The sequence below is a fragment of the Piliocolobus tephrosceles genome, chromosome 2, assembly GCF_002776525.5.
Source record: "Piliocolobus tephrosceles isolate RC106 chromosome 2, ASM277652v3, whole genome shotgun sequence".
In the NCBI taxonomy this organism is placed as follows: Eukaryota; Metazoa; Chordata; class Mammalia; order Primates; family Cercopithecidae; genus Piliocolobus; species Piliocolobus tephrosceles.
Genome location: NC_045435.1, coordinates 90,252,662 through 90,266,733, shown reverse-complemented (window position 1 = coordinate 90,266,733; position 14,072 = coordinate 90,252,662). Strand labels below are relative to the sequence as shown.

The 14,072-nt window shown below is 44.0% G+C and overlaps 1 protein-coding gene and 1 long non-coding RNA gene across 3 annotated transcripts in view; one reads left to right on the top strand and one right to left on the bottom strand.

The window, feature by feature from the left end:
* Window positions 1-1,990: 1,990 nt before the first annotated feature.
* CCR2 (C-C motif chemokine receptor 2) lies at window positions 1,991-9,032 on the top strand. The gene is made up of 2 exons (XM_023231565.3): window positions 1,991-2,309; window positions 5,611-9,032. Exon 2 carries the CDS (start codon window positions 5,657-5,659, stop codon window positions 6,737-6,739), a length of 1,083 nt encoding a protein of 360 aa, XP_023087333.1. The 5' UTR covers window positions 1,991-2,309; window positions 5,611-5,656; the 3' UTR covers window positions 6,740-9,032.
* Window positions 9,033-12,727: 3,695 nt separating this feature from the next.
* The window catches only part of LOC111555366, a 41,747-nt gene continuing 40,402 nt past the window's right edge, over window positions 12,728-14,072 (bottom strand). For both annotated transcript variants that reach the window (XR_002735522.3, XR_002735523.3), the window contains one exon: window positions 12,728-13,029. This is a non-coding gene — a long non-coding RNA (uncharacterized LOC111555366). The remainder of the gene's footprint in view (window positions 13,030-14,072) is intronic.

Here is a 14,072-nt window from a genome sequence, read left to right as displayed (position 1 = left end):
TCATAGGAACTGGTGGCAAGAGGCCAGGGTCAGGAGATTCCGGAAATGGCAGTAGGCTCAGTGTTACCAGGGCAGAGATGACCTGTCTTATTATTGAAATCTCAGAGATATGCTCCAATTCCTGCCCAGAGACACATTGAGAGACAACTGGGGAACTTACTGTGTTACTGAACAGGCAATGAGCTGTCTTCCAAGAAAAAACCTGAGGCCCTTCAGGTCTCAGGTCTTACTTAGCAGAAATACCAGGTCTTACACAGAACACATGGTTACAGCTGACTGAAATCTGGGCTGGGTGTGGGAGCTCACACCTGTAATCCCAGCCCTTCAGAAGGCTGAGGCGGGCAGATTGCCTGAGCCCAGGAGTTTGAGACCAGCCTGGGCAACATGGCAAAACCCCGTCTCTACAAAAAATACAAAAATTAGTCGGGCATGGTGGCATGCACCTGTAGTCTCAGCTACTTGGGAGGCTCAGACTAGAAGATTGCTTGAGCCCGGGAGGTTGACACTGCAGTGAACCATGATCATGACGCCTCACTCCAGCCTAGGCAACAGAGCGAGACCTTGTCACAAAAGAAAGCAAAAACGCAACACAACAATGACAACAAAAAAGCCAACTTCTTGACATCTGAAAAGGACCCCTAGACTGCACTGAGCATTTGATTGTTGGCTCTAGCAGTGGATGCATCCTTCAACCTCTGGCACTCTGCAGGGCTCAGACTGTTCTGTTCTGTTTGTTACCTGTGGAGTGCCTGCCAGACCCTGCACTAGCTGCTTTAGATCCATTTACCCTCACAGACCCCCAGTCTTGTTATTCATATTTCATAGTTGGGAAATGGAAACTTAGAAACTTGCCAAGTCCACGGCATGAGCTCCTACCTCCAGTGTCTGCTGGATTCCAGAAAGTGTCAGGGGCCAACTTAGATGACACCATGTTCTCTGTACAATCTTAGGAATGTTCCTAGTATGATGTCCCCATTGCAGAATTTACATTTTCTTTTAACTAAGCATCTTTCCAAGGAGGGGGACTTAAAATAACTGAGGTTCTTCTTGCTGAGGACATTCCTGACACAAGAGATAATTTAGCATTTCCTTTCCAAATCCTGTCATTTGTGACAATGTGGATGAACCTGGAGGATATTATGTTGAGTGAAACAAGCCACACACAGATAGACAAATACCACATAATCCCACTCTTATGTGGAATTTTTTTTTCTTTAAATATGTTGCTTAGTCGGGCATGATGACACACACTTGTAATCCCAGCTACTCAGGAGGCTGAGGTGGGAGGATGGCTTGAGCTCGGAAGGTGGAGGTTGCAATGAGCTGAGACTGTGCCACTGCACTCCAGTCTGGGTGACAGAATGAAACCCCGTCTCAAAAAGCAACAACAAAAAAAAAAGTTGCTATCTTAGAAACAGACAATAGAGCAGTGGTTACCAGAGATGGGAGGAAAGAGGGGAGGTGAGGATGGGCAGCAGTTGATCAACGGGTACAAAGTGACCATGAGATAGGAGAAACAAGTTCTGGTGCACTTCTCCATGGTAGGATGATGGTAGTTAATAATGAATTCTATATATCTAAATAGCTAGAAGAGAGGATTTTCAATATAATTATTTCAAAAGAAATGATAAATGTTTCAGAGGACGGATATGTAATTACCCTGATTTGATCATTACACAATGTATACATGCAGCAAAACATCGCATTGTGTCCCATAAATATATATAATTATGTGAATTAAATTTTTTAAAAATTTTAAAGTGTTATCTAAATGAAATTTCTAACCAGATTCTAAATCCATGATACCACTGAAACCAGCAAACATGATCACAGTAAAACCTCATTATATTTCCTCCACTATCACTAACACCCTTTATTCTCTGGAAAATGAAAAGTTCTGTTGTGCTCATATCATGCAAATTATCACTAGTAGGAGAGCAGAGAGTGGAAGTGTTCCAGATATAAAGACCCACAAGATAAAGACACTCAGAGTCGTTAGAAACAGGAGCAGATGTACGGGGTTTGCCTGACTCACACTCAAGGTTGCATAAGCAAGATTTCAAAATTAATCCTATTCTGGAGACCTCAACCCAATGTACAATGTTCCTGGCTGGAAAAGAAGAACTATATTTTTCTGATCTTTTTTTTTTTCAAATCTTTACCATTACTTGCCCTGTATCTCCGCCTTCTCTTTCTGCAGGAAACTTTATTTCCTACTTCTGCATACCAAGTTTCTACCTCTAGATCTGTTTGGTTCAGTTGCTGAGAAGCCTGACATACCAGGACCGCCTGAGACAAGCCACAAGCTGGTGAGTTATGGGCATTTTTTCCATTACTTTCTGATTCATAGGCTCGATGCATCTCATAGCTGGAATTGCTGGAACTGGGTACACCCTGGGGGACTGCAAAGCCTGTGCACTTGTGGGGAATGATCAAGGTGAGAGGGTGGGGGTGGCATGTGCACCAGGAGATGTCAGAGAAATCCTGAGGAGGAGCAGGGTGCAGCAGGTGATGGGGGAGAGTGGGCAGCAAGCAAGGCCAGGACAGCCACTCTGCTCAGTCACCTCTCCACACACCCAGGGGCTCACTCTGCCCCTCTGAGCACCCAAGAATGTTAAAGAGCTGGAACTGTTAGTCTAAATATAGAACCATCCAAACTCTGAACCAAAATGTGTCTCTTGCCTCAACTCAGGAGATCCAGAGAGGCAGAAGTAAGGAATTTATTTTTCTGAAAGATAGATTTCTATCAGCTCTGGGTGACATGTCCTGACACTTGAAATGACACCTAGGACAGCACATTTCAGGCATCTTGTTTGTTGTTCATTGTAGTAGAAGCTACACGCTAGCCAGTTGTAAAAATGAAATTAAGTAATGTGTGCACAGCATTTAACATAGCACCTGAGCTTCAGGAGCATTCAATTAATGACCACAGTTGTGATTCTTTAGGCAGATGCATTTTTTTCCAACCTTGATCAGAGGTCTTATTTAGCTTCTCCAGATTTCAAGAATCTGACTCAGTGATATGAAATACAAGACTTGTGAAAAGTGTCAACTGCAAGAGAAATGGAAGGATAAGGTATACAGGTGGATGAAAAAGAAATTCAGTCACTACCAGAAAAAAAAATTTTTTTGAGAATCAAGTCCTGATGATGTTAGGGCTTATAGTTCTTATTATAAAGAGTTTTATGTACTCATTCAGTGAACATTTATTGGTGCCTCCTTTAGCCAGGTACTATTATAAGAGCTGGAAATAGAAGCATAATCCAGTCCTTGATCTTAAGGAACATGCTGTGTGTAGCAGATAACATGATAAGTGCTTATCTAGATGCATGCAGTGTTATGTGATAAGAGTAATTTGACAGAGGATACAGAGAAGGGGAATGTGAGCAGGAGGTATTGAAGGGTGAACAGGGGCTCACCAACCATTTTAGGTAGAGGGGCAAGGATCTGCAAAACCACTGAAGCATGAAGGAAGTGATGAGTTTAGGGGAAATGAAAAGAAGATGGCTGTGACTGAAGCCCAGGATTTGGGATTGGAGAAAGGGCTGGAGGTGAGGCTGAGAAGAGGCAAACTCAGAAAAGACGTTGTGCTGGGCAGTGTGGACATTATCTTTGAAGCCCACCACATATAAGTCACGGGGCTACTGGAGGTTTTAAGCTAAGAGTGTCTATTCAATTTCAACTTAAGACAGGTTGAGAGGGAACATGGCTTGAGATGAGCCATGAGCAAAGGAAAGACTACAACAAAGGCAGGAGTGAAGAGTATATGAAGCAAGAAAGTGACAGTTGAAAGCGGTGCAGAGGGGATGAATCTGAGAGGCATCTATAAGGTGGAACTCAAATGACATGATAATAGTACAGGGCATTTCTCTGTACCAGATGCTGTCCTAAGTCTTTGTTCCATTGATCTTCACAGCAACTCAGCATAGTTAATATTTTATACATAAAGAAATTAACACTTGAAGGAGTAATTGGCCCCAAATTACACTGCCTATAAGGATTCGAATCCAGGTTTGTTTGGCTCCAAAAGCTGGCTCCTAATTTTCAGAAGGGGAAGGGACCCAGAGCAATGCCCAATTTTGCTTCTTAGGCAATGGAGGAATCCACAAGCTGGAGGAGTTTTCAGGGGTGCCCCGTTTGGGGTGGGTTGAATTTGCAGTCCCTGAATGATACCCACTTTGCTCATGCCTTATCTTTAGTGCCTAAAACTGAGTATGGTTCATAGTAGGTGTTTAATAAGTGTTGGTGCAGTGAATAGCTGCATGGAGAGATATGCAGCAGGCAATGGGAAATTCAACTCTGAGGCTTAGGAGAAAGGTGGAGCTTGAAGATGGAGCTTTAGAAAACAGTAGCACAGAGGGGAGTAGGAACCATGAGGTCAGACAACATGATTCAGGAAGAACCTTGTAGCAAGGATAAAGAGGCAAAAAATTAAACAAGTGAGAGCTAAGTGTGGTGCCTGAGGAATCTCAAGGTGTGGGCACGGGGAGGAGATGCCAACGAAGAACATGAATAAAAAGTGGTCGCACAGCCCCTCCCATCTGGAAGCCAAAAACAATTGTAAATGGAGGAAGTTAGCAGAAGGATCAAATGCTCCATCAGGATGGAACTGGAATAAAACCAGGGCATTTGAAAATTGGGTTGTCACTGCAATCTTAACAAGAGAAATTTTGGCAAGATGATGGAAGTAGAAAGTTGAATCTCAGTTAGAACTTTTTCGACTTCAGAGAACAGAAAATGCAGTTCATAATGGCTTTAAAACAGGGGCTTGTTTTTCTCCCAGATCTTTGGGAGGCCAAGGCCGGTGGATCAGGAGGTCAAGAGATCGAGCCCATCCTGGCCAACATGGCGAAAGGCCATCTCTATTAAAAACACAAAAATTAGCCGGGCATGGTGGCGTGCGCTTACAGTCCCAGCTACTCAGAGGCTGAGGCAGGAGAATCTCTTGAACCCAGGAAGCGGAGGTTGCAGTGAGCTGAGATCATGGCCACTCTGCCCTACAGCCTGGTGACACAGCAAGACTCCATCTCAAAAAACAAAAAAAAAAAAAAAAAAAGAGAAGAAAAGGAAGAAGATGAGTAGTTCAAGGGTAGGTTTGGGACTCAGTGATTTTAGGATTCTGCCTGGCTTCTCATGGTTCTCTAGGTCTTCCATTCATGGCACCATGCCTTCACTAGATATGCTGCCAGAGCAGGAGGGGCAGGTGGAGGGTTCTCTTGTGTCTGTCTTATCAGGGAAGAAGAGCTTTCCCAGAAGCCCCCAGCAGACTCGCTTTTCATATTGTGTTCCAGAAATGAGTCACAGACCTATGCACCACCTGCAAAGGAGCCAGAGAAAACAAACGCCCAGCACTTTTAGCCTGAAAATGAGAATCGGGCTTGCTGGGGAAGACAAAGGGTGTTGGGAAATGGCTGTTGGGTAAATCATTGGTGTCTGCTACTAGGAATGAAAGGCAAATAAGGAACTAGCACACATGCTTTTAGGGAGATGGCTGTGAGGGAGAGGCCAAAGACTGGGAAGTTGCTTACATGGTGCCAGACTATTTGGAAGATCATGGATTGTGGTGTTTGTGTTGTGTGGTCATCATTTTGTTCTTTGTTTACATAACAGAGAAAGTGGATTGAACAAGGACACATTTCCCCAGTACATCCACAACATGCTGTCCACATCTCGTTCTCGATTTATCAGAAATACCAACGAGAGCGGTGAAGAAGTCACTACCTTTTTTGATTATGATTATGGTGCTCCCTGTCATAAATTTGACGTGAAGCAAATCGGGGCCCAACTGCTTCCTCCGCTCTACTCGCTTGTGTTCATCTTTGGTTTTGTGGGCAACATGCTGGTCGTCCTCATCTTAATAAACTGCAAAAAGCTGAAGAGCTTGACTGACATCTACCTGCTCAACCTGGCCATCTCTGATCTGCTTTTTCTTATTACTCTCCCACTGTGGGCTCACTCTGCTGCAAATGAGTGGGTCTTTGGGAATGCAATGTGCAAATTATTCACAGGGCTGTATCACATTGGTTATTTTGGCGGAATCTTCTTCATCATCCTCCTGACAATCGATAGATACCTGGCAATCGTCCATGCTGTGTTTGCTTTAAAAGCCAGGACGGTCACCTTTGGGGTGGTGACAAGCGTGATCACCTGGTTGGTGGCTGTGTTTGCTTCTATCCCAGGAATCATCTTTACTAAATGCCAGGAAGAAGATTCTGTTTATATCTGTGGCCCTTATTTTCCACGAGGATGGAATAATTTCCACACAATAATGAGGAACATTTTGGGGCTGGTCCTGCCGCTGCTCGTCATGGTCATCTGCTACTCGGGAATCCTGAAAACCCTGCTTCGGTGTCGAAACGAGAAGAAGAGGCACAGAGCTGTGAGGCTCATCTTCACCATCATGATTGTTTACTTTCTCTTCTGGACTCCCTATAATATTGTCATTCTCCTGAGCACCTTCCAGGAATTTTTCGGCCTGAGTAACTGTGAAAGCACCAGACAACTGGACCAAGCCACGCAGGTGACGGAGACTCTTGGGATGACGCACTGCTGCATCAACCCCATCATCTACGCATTCGTCGGCGAGAAGTTCAGAAGGTATCTCTCGGTGTTCTTCCGAAAGTACATCACCAAGCGCTTCTGCAAACAATGTCCAGTTTTCTATAGAGAGACAGTGGATGGAGTGACTTCAACAAACACGCCTTCCACTGGGGAGCAGGAAGTCTCGGCTGGTTTATAAAATGAGGAGCAGTTTGATTGTTGTTTATGAAGAGAGATAACAATCTGTATATAACAACAAACTTCAAGGGTTTTTGAACAGTAGAAACCTGTAAAGCAGGTGCCCAGGAACCTCAGGGCTATGTGTACTAAGACAGACTATGTCACTCAATGTGTATCCAACATGTGCTCAGGGAATAATCCAGAAAACTGTGGGTAGAGACTTTGAGTCTCCAGAAAGCTCACCTCAGCTCCTGGAAAATGCCTCATTACCTTGTGCTAATCCTCTTTTTCTAGGCTTCATCATTTCTTCACTCAATCTCTGATTCTATCAATGTATTGAAATCAAGGGCCAGCTGGAGGTGAGGAGGAGAATGTGACAGGCACAGATGAATGGGAGTGAGGGATAGTGGGGTCAGGGCTGATAGGAGAAGGAGGGAGACTTAAGCATCACTGAGACTGGACAAAGACAAAGGTGAGCAAAAGGCTGACTCTCTCAGCCAGGAGATGATACTGGTCCTTAGCCCCATCTGCCACCTATATTTAACCTCGAAGGTTTCACCAGGTCATGGAGAGTTTGGGAACTGCAATAACCTGGGAGTTTTGGTGGAGTCCAATGATTTTCTTTTGCATAAGTGCACGATACATTTTTGCTTTATTACAGTTTATCTATGGCAACCATGTACCCTATATTTGAAATCTATGAAATATCATGCTCCGTCATTCAGATGCTTCTTAGGCCACATCCCCCTGTCTAAAAATTCAGAAATTTTTGTTTATATAAGATGCATCATTTATGATATGCTAATAGATGTGTGTGTGTGTGTGAATATATATATATATATATACTCTTGATTGATTTCTCCAGGAGGTAGTGATTATGAGAAGGTGATGGAGAATGATGATTCCTTCACTAGGAGCAAAGCACAGGGATCATGTGGAACCACTGCAGAACTATTTCCAGAATTAACTAAGTGGAGAGCCAGGAAGGATGCATCAGAACCCAGTAAAGCTTCCTGTCTGGATTTGAGCTGGTTTGTTTTGTGGTTGCTGTTCCCTGCCTTGCTGCTTCCCTTGCTCCTGTCTGTTTCCCCACAGCCTTTATCACATAGCTCTTGGCTGTAGGATTGCCCCACTCCAAAAACCAGTGTGTGGAGGTCCAGGAGTGAGATCAGGAAAGAATGTGAAAGAAACTACACAAGGACTCCTTGATGGTCGTGGAAAAGGAAAGTCAAATGGCAGAGCCCCTGAAGCCAGTCTTCAGGACAGAGAAGGAGCCTAGAGACAGAAATAACAGATCTCTGCTTTGGAAATCACACATCTGGCCTCACAGATGTGTGATTCACAATGTGAATCTTGGTGTCTACGTTACCAGGCAGGAAGGCTGAGAGGAGAGAGACTCCAGCTGGGTTGGAAAACAGTATTTTCCAAACTACCTTCCAGTTCCTCATTTTTGGATACAGGCATAGAGTTCAGACTTTTTTACACAGTAAAAATAAAATTAAAGCTGAAAACTGCAACTTGTAAATGTGGTAAAGTGTTAGTTTGAGTTACTGTCATGTCAAGCGTGAAAACACTGTATTAGTCACAGAGATAATTCTAGCTTTAAGCTGAAGAATTTGGAGCAGATGGTATGTTTGGGAGATGGCTGGGTCAACCCAATAGTTGTCGATTGGCAGGAGTTGGAAGTGTGTCATCTGTGGGCACATTAACCTATGTGGATGCAGCGTCTAAGTAATGATGTCATTCAAATCACAGTACACGCTCCATTGCTGTCATCTCAGCTGGGTCTCCATTCTCTCAGGCTTGTTGCCAAAAGCCTTGTGTTTTGTATTGTATCATTATGAAGTCATGCGTTTAATCACATTCGAGTGTTTCAGTGCTTCACAGATGTCCTTGTTGATGCTCACATTGTTCCCTGTTTAGCCAGCGGGAACTCCTAAATCAAGTTGGCTTCTAATCAAAGCTTTTAAACCCTATTTGTAAAGAACAGAAGTTGGAGAAGCTCCCTGAAGTAAGCAAAGACTTTCCTCTTAGTCGAGCCAAGTTAAGAATGTTCTTATGTTGCCCAGTATGTTTTTGATCTGATGCAAGCAAGAAACACTGGGCTTCTAGAACCAGGCAACTTGGGAACTAGACTCCCAAGCTGGACTGTGGCTCTACTTTCAGGCCACACAGCTAAAGAAGGTTTCAGAAAGAAGTGGGAACAGAGCAGAACTTTCACCTTCATATATTTGTATTATCCTAATGAATGCACAAAATTTTAATTTGATGGTGATGAAATGTAAATACTGTTTTTAAGAACTATGATTTGGGCCGGGCGCGGTGGCTCAAGCCTGTAATCCCAGCACTTTGGGAGGCCGAGACGGGCGGATCACGAGGTCAGGAGATCGAGACCATCCTGGCTAACACGGTGAAACCCCGTCTCTACTAAAAATACAAAAAAAAACTAGCCGGGCGAGGTGGCGGGCGCCTGTAGTCCCAGCTACTCCGGAGGCTGAGGCAGGAGAATGGCGTAAACCCGGGAGGCGGAGCTTGCAGTGAGCTGAGATCTGGCCACTGCACTCCAGCTCGGGCGACAGAGCAAGACTCCGTCTCACAAAAAAAAAAAAAAAAAAAAAAAAAAAGAACTATGATTTGGAAAATAAATCAATGCTCTAACTATGTTAATAAAAGATTTAAAAACAACTGGCTGTTTTTTTACACTGTGGTGTGGATGATTGCGTTTTGTTCACAACTTTCCACTTCTTCCCCTGTGTGATTACACACCTGCCCTTGTGGTGTGACTTGTAGTGTGCCCTGCAGGCCACACACCCCACGCCCTCCACCACTGGCTCTGCTGCTGGCATGTAAGCAGAAGTGATATCTGCCTCATCCAAGCAGAGCCTCTTGCTCAGCCACGGGAAGGCCCATTCCAGATCACACCCCTCAGCCCGTGCGCCCTGGTGAATGAGAAGACACAGGAAGCTGCAGCCACATATAACATGAGCAAGAAGTCTGTGTTTGCTGTGATTAAGCCACTGAGTTTTAGGGGTTGTTTGTTAAGAGGCACAAAAACTGATTAAGACATGTGGTATATAGTGATTTCATATATAGAATCTGGAAAACTATCCATTTATCTTCCATCATGGAATTCAATATGACAAGCACCCCGGAGGGTCTACCCTATGCCAGACTGGGTTGGAAACAGAAAGACAGATGTTAATGCCAGTGTCCTTTAGACCTCCAAGTCCAGGGCCAGTTGAGGAGTGGGAGGGGTAGAGAAGGTCCTGTGCACAGTCACAGTGCACTGTGCAGAGCAGGAACAGAGGCATCTATGAAAAGTCTGAGAGCCTGGAGGACAGAGTGACTAATGCAATGACAGTCTTGCATCATAAGAATAGCAACCACAGCGGGACTTCATTTCTGCCAAAGAAACTGCCATTTAAAAATTGCCAGCCATCTCGTCTTTCTAAAGTGGAATCCTCAAGTCTCCTTTATTCTGGGGACTTTTGAGTGGGCTGTTCGAGTTAAGCAGGTGGAAGGTGGAGGGTCATGATTCTGAAGGATGAGTGTCTAAACATGTTTTTGGTAAGGAAGTGTCTTGACATAGCCCACCCCATGCCACCCCCTTTGATCTGTGATATCCCCAGCAGCTGGGGAGGTTGGAGCATTTTGCAAAGAGGCCCCAAAGCCTCCAGAAAGTAAGCCTTCAAGAGCCCATCCTTCCTTCCTCTTTTGGTTTTGCTCATTATGAAAACTTCCCTGACAAATTGAAAAGTCCTCAGGTGAGATTAGCCTGCAGGAAAAACCACCAAGGGCCACCCAGAGGAGCCACACTGTGACAGAAGAGGAGTGTGGGCTGGTGACCTGACCTCTGGAAGACAGTGCATGAATTGAGGGGAAGAGATTGGTTCCAGGCATGGGAGCAATGAGGCTGGAAATTTCTTCAGACATTGCCACTTCGGCACTGTGTGTGTGTGTGTGTGTGTGTGTGTGTGTGTGTGTAAACAAACAGAGTCCTGTAATGCAAGGTCTGGCCTTGGCAGCCCCAGCCTGGAGCCACAGTGAGAGGCGAGCCGAGGGTTATGCTGGGAAAAACTTCTCCCTCCCACCACCTGAGAGGCTCTGCGGGCCCAGCAACTCAGCAAGCAAGGGTAAGGGCATGGACTAACATCTTACTTCATACTATCCCTTATAAACACATCCTAATGTAATCAGCTCACAATATGAAATTATTCATTTCTCTCCAATCATTGTTTCAGGGGGACTTAGGGTCAACTGGATTCTGGAGGGCCCTGCCTAGAGGAGAGGGTGCGTTCTGTCCGTATATCCCCTCATGCTCCATCCTCCACAGCATGTACCTAGTGGTCTACCTTGTGGGGAACTCTTGTACCTCCCTCTTCTAGGCATGGACTAGCATTGAGAAATGGGAGAGGAGGGTTAGGAAAAAGGGCAAATACAGACACACCTTATCTTATTGTGCTTTACAGATATTGTTTTTGCTGTTGTTGTTGTTGTTTACAAGTTGAAGGTTTGTGGCAACCCTGCCTCAAGCAAGTCTATTGGTGCTGTTTTTCCAACAGCAGGTGCTTGTTTTGCATCTCTGTCTCACATTTTGGTAATTCTCCCAATATTTCAAACTTTGTCATTATTTCTGTATCTGTCATGGTGATCTGTGATCAGTGATCTTTGACATCACTATTGTAGCTGTTTTGGGGCACCACGAAGTGTACCCATATAAGATGGCAAACTTAATCAGTAAATGTTGTGTGTGTTCTGACTGCTCCAATGACTGCCTGTTCCTGAGACACAATAATATATAACAGGCATGAGTCACTGTGCCCAGCCCAACACAGTAATATTGAAATTAAGCCAATTAATAACCCTTCAATGGCCTCTAAGTGTTGAAGTGAAAGGAAAAGTCCCAAGTCTCTCACTTTAAATCAAAGCTAGAAATGATTACGCTTAGTAAGGAGGACATGTTGAAAGTCAAGGCCAAAAGCTCACCTCTTGCACCAGTTAGCCAAATTGCGACTTCACAAGAAAAGTTCTAGAAGGATATTTGAGCTCTACTCCAGGGAACATGCAAATGAAGAGAAAACAAAGCAGCCATATTGCTGATATGGAGAAAGTCCAAGTGGTCTGGAGAAAAGATCCAACCAGCCACAACATTTCCTTAAGCCAAAGCCTAATCCAGAGCAAGACTCTCTCTTCAAGGCTATGAAGGCTGAGAGAAGTGAGGAAGCTGTAGAAGAAAAGTTTGAAGCTAGCAGAGGTTGGTTGGTGAGGTTTAATGAAAGACAACATCTCCATAACATAAAAATGCAAGATGAAGCAGCAAGTGCAAAGGGAGAAGCTGTGGCAAGTTATCCAGAAAATCTAGATAAGATAATTGATGAAAGTTTCTACACCAAACAACAGATTTTCAATGTAAACAAAACAGCCTTATGTTGGAAGAAATTGCCATCCAGGACTTTCAGAGCTAGAGAGGAGATGTCAATGCAAGCTGCAAAGCTTCAAGAGACAGGCTGACTCTCTTTTTAGAGGTGAATGCAGCTGACAACTTTAAGTTGAAGTAAATGTTCATTTACTATTTTGAAAATCCTAGATTCATTAAGAATTACATTAAATCTACTCTACCTGTGCTCCATAAATGGAACAATAAAGCCTGGATGACAACGCATCTGTTTACAGCATGGTTTACTGAATATTTTAAGCCCACTATTGAGAACTATTGCTCAGAAAAAAATATTTCTTTCAAAATATTACTGCTCTGCACCATGTCGCTCAAGAGCTGTGTTGGAGATATACGAGAATATTCATGTTGCTTTCATGCCTGCTAACACAAACATCCATTCTGCAGTCCATGGACCAAGATTTCAAGTCTTATTAATAAATATATTTCATAAGACTATTAAGAAATAGCTATCTATATAGCCTTTTAGAATTTATATAGCTGCCATTGATAGTGATTCCATTGATAGATCTGAGCAAAGCAAATTGAAAAGCTTCTGGAAAGTAGTCATTATTCTAGATGCCATTAGGAACATTTGTAATTCATGGGACGAGGTCAAAATACCAACATTAACAGGAGTGTGAAAGGCATTGATTCCAACCCCATAGGTGACTTTCAGGGGTTCACGTCTTCAGTGGAGGAAGTCACTGTAGATGTGGTGGAAACAGCAAGAGAACTAGAACTAGAAGTGGAGCCTGAAGTTGTGACTGAATTGCTGCACTCTCATGATCAAACTTGAACAGATGAAGAGTTGCTTCTCACAGATGAGCAGTGAAAGTGGTCCCTTGAGATGGAATCTCCTCCTGGTGAAGATGCTGTGAACATGGTTAAAATGACAACAATTGATTTAGAATATTACACAAATTTAGTTAATAAAGCAGTGGCCGGGGTTGAGAGTATTAACTCCAATTTTGAAAGAACTGGGTAAAATGCTATCAAATAGCGTCACATGGTATGGAGAAATCTTTTGTGAAGGGAAGAGTCGACCAATGTGGCAAACTGCATTGTCATCTTATTTTAAGAAATTGCCACAGCCACCCCCAGCTTTGGCAACCACCACTCTGATCAGTAAGCAGTCATCAACATCAAAATAAGAGCTCCATCCTCTTCAGCAAAAACACTATGACTTGCTGAAGGCTCAGACGATGGTTAGCATTTTTAGCACTAAAATATTTTTAATTAAGGTATGCACATTGCTTTTTTTGACATAATACTATTACATACTTGATAGACTACAGTATAGGGTAAACACAACTTCTATACACACTGAGAAACCAAAAAAGTTATTTTTGTGATATTTGCTTTATTGTGGTGGTCTGAAACTGAACTCACAATCTCACCAAGGTATGCCTGAACCTCTTTATCTAACTGGTCACTGCCACAGTCCACTCTGTGTTGGCCAATATGCCCCAGAGTGGCAGGCACACTGTGTGGTCACATCCAAGGGTCTAGAGATGGTGGGGGCTCCATATGGATCTAGACGTGCAAAATCTCTCTTTGATTTGACTTCTTCCAACCCACCATTTTCTGGGCGCCAGGCTCGTCTCACCCAGAAAGTAGGACCCAATGTGACAGTTCCTGCCCAGTTCCCTCCTGTGGCATCCACTTGACCCAGGGGCACTCTCGATCCTTGCAGCCTCACTTCCACACCGTATCTCTACCCCTATCACCTCTCTCCAATCCCCACAGCCCCTGCTCATCTTGTCTGCTGCCCAGTGGGGGCCCCACCCATGCTGGCCTCTCCTTTTGCAAGTCCCCATTCTTCATATGGTTTCTTTTTTTTTTTGAGACAGAGTCTTGCTCTGTCGCCCAGGCTGGAGTGCTGTGGCCGGATCTCAGCTCACTGCAAACTCCGCCT